The sequence below is a fragment of the Amyelois transitella genome, chromosome 13 (genome assembly GCF_032362555.1).
Source record: "Amyelois transitella isolate CPQ chromosome 13, ilAmyTran1.1, whole genome shotgun sequence".
NCBI classification, from domain to species: Eukaryota; Metazoa; Arthropoda; class Insecta; order Lepidoptera; family Pyralidae; genus Amyelois; species Amyelois transitella.
In genome coordinates, this window is record NC_083516.1 from 4,081,929 (window position 1) to 4,088,902 (window position 6,974).

The window sequence follows — 6,974 nt, forward strand, 5'->3', positions numbered from 1 at the left end:
ACTAATATTTATGTAAAATAAAAATAATTCCTATGTCTGCTGCTGCTCCCCAAAGCAGTAGACCATATGACATTAAACTATGAAAATTATTAAAATATATTAGATTAGCAGTTGCCACATCTGCCAGATGCCTAATAGGACGAATTCTAGAGAAAGATTTTTAATTTCAAAATGTGAGCATGCCATTTGATCTAAACTTATACCTAAGAACGTATAGTACTAACCCCAAAATCTAATCTTTAACCACTCATACTGATATCAATATTTGTCTCACACACTTTGGGAAGTGTAAGTATACGTAATGCATTGGTTCTTATTTGAATTTAACAGTAAGTTGTTGACTGAAAGCCAGATAGAAATGCCGGTTTAAGTGCTATTCGCATCATTACAGGTATCGCTATGGCGGTTCATCTTAATAATTAGTGACGTATCATCTGCAAACAACACGATGCTAACCTGTTTCTCAAACATGCAAGGCAGGTCGTTAATATATATAGGATAGAGAAAAAGTCCCAAAATCTAACATCAAAACCTTGTGGTACGCTTAATTTTACGTTAGCTTCTTTCTATTTTGTGTTATTTAAATCTACCGTCTGTAATCTGTCACTAAGGTATGATTTGATTAGTTCAATGGCAATAGTGTCGAAACACTCCGATGGCATCCTGCAAGCCGTCTTTTCATGCATTGAGAATATGAGTGACAAGAGCCACACCAGCATTTGTTATTTATTAGACTTAAAGCTTTATTTGATTAAGCATAATTCTCTCCAACACCTTGCTCTTTTCTTGAATAGTGGAATTGATTAACTATTAATACTTCATTAAATTTTGAAAATCCCTTGGTCAACAAAATCATTGAATACATTGAAATGCTTAGTCCCCAGCATATCACAACAGCCAAACCACAATGATCCTCAACACTATTTCAAGGTAGTTAGTTAAAAAGTTTAGCTTTTGCATGGGTTTGCATTGAAGAGCGTACTAATATTACTCATGTAATTTTTCATAATCGTTTATTCCAAATTCATAGTGTCCGACCGAAGCTTCGGCTTCGGCTTCGGCCACCTTCGGCCAAAAAATCCACCTTCGGCGAAACATTCGGCTTCGGCCCAAAATCCGACCGAAGCCGAAGGTTTCGCCGAAGGTCCGAGCGACCGTCGAGATAGAACGAACTGTTACGAAAGTCATGAGGCGGCGGGGAGTCACTGTCAAAATATCACATTGCTGATTGCATGCATCAAAACAAGTCCGTACGTGTATTTAAACGAGTGTTTTTGTAAGAAATCAAATCATTATTTTTTACCAGTAGGTAAATCACAAACTTTTATCTATAGGTACATATAATAAAACAGTAAAAATATTTTGTCTGTACATTTAGTATTTTCGACTGAAATGGATAGAGGCACACTTAAAATGAATAATAGAAAGCAAAAATATATTTTTTTTAATTTCTTGTCTGTATGTATGATCACGATTATCTCCGAAAGTACTAAACCGATTTACTTCAAACTTTCACCAATTGCTTTGTTTTAACTCAGAATAACATTCAAAGTTTGTTTCATCAAAATCGGTTCACTAAAAAAAAGTTATCGACATTTGAATGAACTCAAGGCATCAGTATGCCTGCAAATAAGTTACGAAATTAAAAATTCAAAGTCATTTATCATTATACGACGGCATTGTACCTATAACATATAAATATAAGTGAAAGGCGACTAAGGGATGGGCTTACAAACTTGGGATTCTTTTTTAGGCGATGGGCGAGCAACCTATCACTTTTTGAATCTCAATTCTATCATTAAGTCAAATAGCTGAACGTCTTTTCAAGTCTGTTGGCTCTGTCTACCCCGCAAGGGATAAAGACGTGACCATATGTATGTAGTCTACTTTAATTTCGACACCAACGCAACGGCTTCGATGGTCCAGTGGTTAGCCCGTGAGACTGTGAAGTTGGCGTCCAAGTTCGAATCCCAACAATTACAAGATATTTTTTTTTATTAAAAATTTTTTTTTTTTTTGTTTGAGTATTTTATGTAAAAAAACTAAAAATCAAAATACTACATATAATAAAACGGTAAAAATATTTTTTCTGTACATTTAATATTTTGACTAAAACGGATAGAGAATTTTTTTTTTACATTTTTTGTCTGTCTGTATCTGACTGTATGATTAAAATTCAACTCGAAATTTACGCGGACGAAGTCGCGGGCAACAGCTAGTTTATCTCTAAACCAACCACCTCTATGATATATCATCAACTTCTATATGAGACAGTCAATATATAAACCTTCAATATTGAGGTTTTGAAATGATTTTAATATTAATTGTAGCTTGTAGACAATATTGAACAAAATTAATTACTGAGTGCTGAGAGAATATAAACCTTCGGCTTCGGCTTCGGCCGAAGGTTGTTGCGATAGCCGATTAATCGGCTTCGGCTTCGGTTTCGGCCAAAAATAAACCTTCGGTCGGACACTAAATTCAATATTATTTTTATCTACATCAGTCACGTAGACCGAACCATCAGTCTTAAAAAGACTGATAGGCCACGTTTAGCTGTAGGGCTTGATGATGGCACGAGATTCAAATAGTGACAGGTTCGCCCATCACCTACAAGGATCCCATTTTTATCAGCATTCAAAAAGTCCAATTGTTTAACATGCCAACATTCTCATGCATGCAGTCCAGAAAAATCCCCTGATCCCCTTTGTACTAACATATTGGGACTATGATTAGATGATGAGGTTAATGACGAGTTAAAAAGACATTTTCATTTCCAATTATTTTTAATATACTGCACTATTTGATGTAGACCTTCTTTGCCACCAGTTCCACTCAAAAATTCCATTTCCATTATTATATCACAATCTTTCTTTACAATTTTCAATGTCGCATGTACCACAGGATTGGTGTTAGGTTCAGTATCAGTATTAGTGTCATTTATACTACTTAATTCTTCAGATACTTCATCAGACTTAGTATTAGGTATGCTTTGGCTGTCAGGTGTAGTTGATAACTTACTAGTTGATTCAGTAACATCTTTCATTTTCGGTCTCTTTGGATCATCTGTAACTAATCTCTTCATGAGCCTCCTTTTACGTCTCTGATTGGACCAAGTGTTTGTAGGCGCTACAATGTCTAGTAGTATATTGTTACCTCGCTTATTGATCACCTTGTAGTTTATATGTAAAGCATTCATGATTGCTTTAAGTTTATTTGTTGTAGTCTCCACATCGTAGGAGCTGTTAGGTATTTGAGGCAGTAAAAAAGCTATCGGGAGTTTTTTTTTGCGTGGTTGATCCCTTGGTGGCACTAAAATGAAAAAAAAAAGTAAATGCTTAGGGCACGTGTAATGTGATCGTACAGCTTCGCGATAATAATGTTACATACCTAAGGTGTAAATATCATAGTCTTGATATGTCCAAGCAAGACCCCAACGTGTCACACGACCCTGGCAGAACTCTGTATGAGTATTTTTTATTCCTTCAGATTTTAAATACTCCACTAATTCCTTCAAATTGTATTTATGACCAACCATTGTTGTATATACTCTGAAAAATAAACCAACTAAATTTTTTTGATTTGTATATAACTATGTATAATTACGTCTTTATCCCGGTAGACAGAACCAACAGTCTTAAAAATCTAAACAAGCCCAGTCAAGTGCAGGTCTGACCCGCCCACAGAGGTGTCCATCCGCACCACCATTACATGTGTTACTTAATATTTAGTTTTTATATTCACAGCTTTCTAGCTTTCACAGTTTTTGAGATATCAATACTAATATTATAAAGCTGAAAAGTTCGTTTGTTTGAACCCGTTAATCAGAGGATCTACTGGTTCGAATTGAAAAATTATTTTTGTGTTGAATAGACCATTTATCGAGGAAGGCTTTAGGCTATATAACATCACGCTTTAACTTTTAGAAGCGAAGAAATGATGGAAAATGAAAAAAAACCGGGGTAGATTATTCATCCGTCAATTCAATGATGCCCAAAATAACTATTTCACGCGGACGAAGTCGCGAGCACAGCTAGTATCTCTATATCTTATATTCTCTGTCTGCTTGTCACCAGGCTATGGTACGGGCCAAGCAGACAGAGGAGGTTCAATAAAAGGGTTTTTACCTTTGTACTTACAGAACTCTATTTTTGTGATTTTTACTTTCATCAATAAACTTTTTACAAAATTCTAATTCACCACCTTCAGTGATAAGCTCTTGAGGAGAACCGGTAAATCCATTTTTGGGTGGTACCCTGCAAAGAAAATATTCAGGTGGTATAAAGTTTGCAAGATGTTGGTAAATAAATTGAAGTTCATTGCAGTTTTTTACTTTCGATACAAATACAGACATATTATCACATATGCATCTATATATATCCCTTGTAGAGCAGACAGAGCCAATAGTCTTGAAAAGTCTGTAAGGCAGCCGTATGGCTTTATAATGGAATTGAGATTCAAATATTGACAGGTTGCTAGCCCATCGCCTACAAGAAGGATCCCAAGTTTATTAGCCTATCCCTTAGTAGCCTTTTACGACATCCTATTCTTTAGTGCCGCGATCCACACTGCACATTTTTTGACTTCACAAAAATTTATTTGTATTGGAAAAACCTTTTCGCCAACATGGACACCTTTATGCATATCACAGAAAACTGCAACGGAATACTAACTACAACTAGCGACAGGCAAACTACAACATATTAAGTCTCTAAAACTTCATGGCGCCATAAAAGAGGTAATAAATTTTGAAGTGGTTATGGGTAGCTTGTATTCACTGCACCAGCTATGTATGTATAAATTCATACAAACCTTGCAGGGCTTCTTGATTCCCACAGCTCTTGGAAACTGCTATAGAATGGAGGGTTGCACATGGTGAAATGATAAATTTTGTCTTGTTCTTCAGACAGTACATATTCAATCACTGTCGATGTTGGGTTCTTTTTCACTGGAAACATTTACCTATAATTTAAATGAGTCACAAAACAAATTATATCACTAAGAATCTATATATAATAAGATATAAATATAGAAGTATACAACAAATCCAAAATCATCTTTTTGTCTAGTAGATTTTCTTAAATATCATAATGTGGAATGATCCAACTTGTGTAGTATACATAAATATGTTTATTTTATATGCAGTATACATATATCTATAGTCATACTTATGGATGTAAACTATTATAATGTAAGTGTATTAAGTAATCTATTATTCATATTTTTATATTATTATTTCATTTACAGTTATTGCACCACCCATACATTCATCTCAGTTTGGTCGAAAGATTCCACTGGCAGAGAATGCCTTGTGGCATTAAGTCCACCTATTGTACTTTTAATGTGCATAAAGTTTCAATAAATAAATAAAAGATGTACCTGCTATAATTTCTTGTAAGTTGTTCTTTTGGACATTTTGTTGAGCCTTTAGAAGACTGGCATCATCAGTTTCTGTTCCAATCATATGCCACTTGTTCTTAGCAGCAGCTAGCAGAGGATACACAGCGCATGCACCTGTTCCTGTGAATTTCAAAACATTTTTTAAATGAAATATCACAAAATAATTTTTTTTTGTAGTTTTAGTGACCATAAACTATTATTGAGTTTTTGGCTACGCGTCTATAAAATATTGTCATCTGATTTGATAATTGTTTTTAAAAGAAATTACATGCATGAAGAATGTTTTACCATATAGCTTTCACTTGCAGCAAATTTCATGGAGATCAATTCAGTGGTTTAACTTTAAGAGGTAACAACTAAGTTACATTTATTTATAATAATAATATAAAAGATGTTAAAAAAAACATGACAATAAAACAGTACTTACCAATATCCAAACCACAAACTTCACTACCATTATTTATTGCTTTTAGAATATCTTCCACCCACAGTATATAATTGAGTCGAAGTGGTAAAGTTGGAACTAACCTATCTTCTGGGATGTCTACATCAAGATTAAAATCCGACTTTAACAAACATTTGGTTAGAACTCTTAGGCTATGGGGATCCTTGAAATCAATACTAACTCTGCCAGTTATATCCTAAAACAAAAATTTATTAATTATTAACCTTGTAGTTGCTTGTAACTAAGCATTTACAAGGGATAATTTGATTAAAGTACCTCATAACTTACCATTTTCGCAATCGAGGCAAACTCTGCATATTTTTTAGCTAATATCACAAAATCAGGTGGATGCCTGTATATGTTTCGTGGGTGCATAAATTTATTGACAGCCATTCTAAACTTAGTTATTGATGAACTTGACTTGAACTTTTCATATACTATAATATTTTAGTTAATTGATGCGAACAGCTGGAATAATAGATTTGATTCTGATTGATATAAGAAGATGCAAGTTCGCTTATAATGTATTTATTTTAAAATTACAAATGCAAAACCTATGCAGTGCAAAATTAAACAAGAGCAAATAAATTGTATTAAAAGACCATAGAAATTGTAATAAAGTGTATAAATCACAGATTTGTTACTTTCAAATGGTAATATTCCTTTCAATTTCAACTGAGTACAAAACAGAGACAATTTAATATTTGACTTGACATTGACAACCAATTTCATCCATAAACATAAACACATACCTAAGCGTGTAGCCGGAGATTTTTTTTTTTATTTATTTCATTATTCGACTCGAACGCCACCAAAGGGAAGATTTTCCGCCAGAATAGGTGTTATGCCTAGGGAACTGCGGCTCCGACGATGTTGACTCGGAGGTTGTATGTATGCTCCAATCCGTGAAATATTTGCTTGCGCGATTAAGATTCTTCGTTGCTATTGGCTGAGTGCGTCAATTACTTTGCGATGTTTGATAGTAGTTGGTGTATGACGTTAGTAATGTCACCATAGTACATACTAATAATATAATATTACACAGACCACATACAATAAATATAATACTTCATATAATAGCTTGAATAATATGAATATTTTTATGCTAAGTTATGAAGAGATACATGGC

At 34.0% G+C, this 6,974-nt stretch overlaps 1 protein-coding gene across 2 annotated transcripts; it reads right to left on the bottom strand.

The window, feature by feature from the left end:
• Nucleotides 1-2,770: 2,770 nt before the first annotated feature.
• LOC106140017 (U6 small nuclear RNA (adenine-(43)-N(6))-methyltransferase) lies at nucleotides 2,771-6,547 on the bottom strand. 2 transcript variants are annotated; one of them, XM_060947246.1, is made up of 8 exons: nucleotides 6,490-6,547; nucleotides 6,134-6,313; nucleotides 5,828-6,041; nucleotides 5,380-5,520; nucleotides 4,813-4,948; nucleotides 4,140-4,256; nucleotides 3,391-3,551; nucleotides 2,771-3,312 (listed from the first exon to the last, which is right to left on the bottom strand). In XM_060947246.1, the coding sequence occupies exons 2-8, from the start codon at nucleotides 6,236-6,238 to the stop codon at nucleotides 2,771-2,773; spliced, it is 1,416 nt and encodes a 471-aa protein (XP_060803229.1). In that variant the 5' UTR covers nucleotides 6,239-6,313; nucleotides 6,490-6,547. The 2 variants fall into 2 exon arrangements, with proteins under 2 accessions (XP_060803229.1, XP_013196987.2); XM_013341533.2 differs by lacking the exon at nucleotides 6,490-6,547 and having other exon boundaries at nucleotides 6,134-6,483.
• Nucleotides 6,548-6,974: the final 427 nt, after the last annotated feature.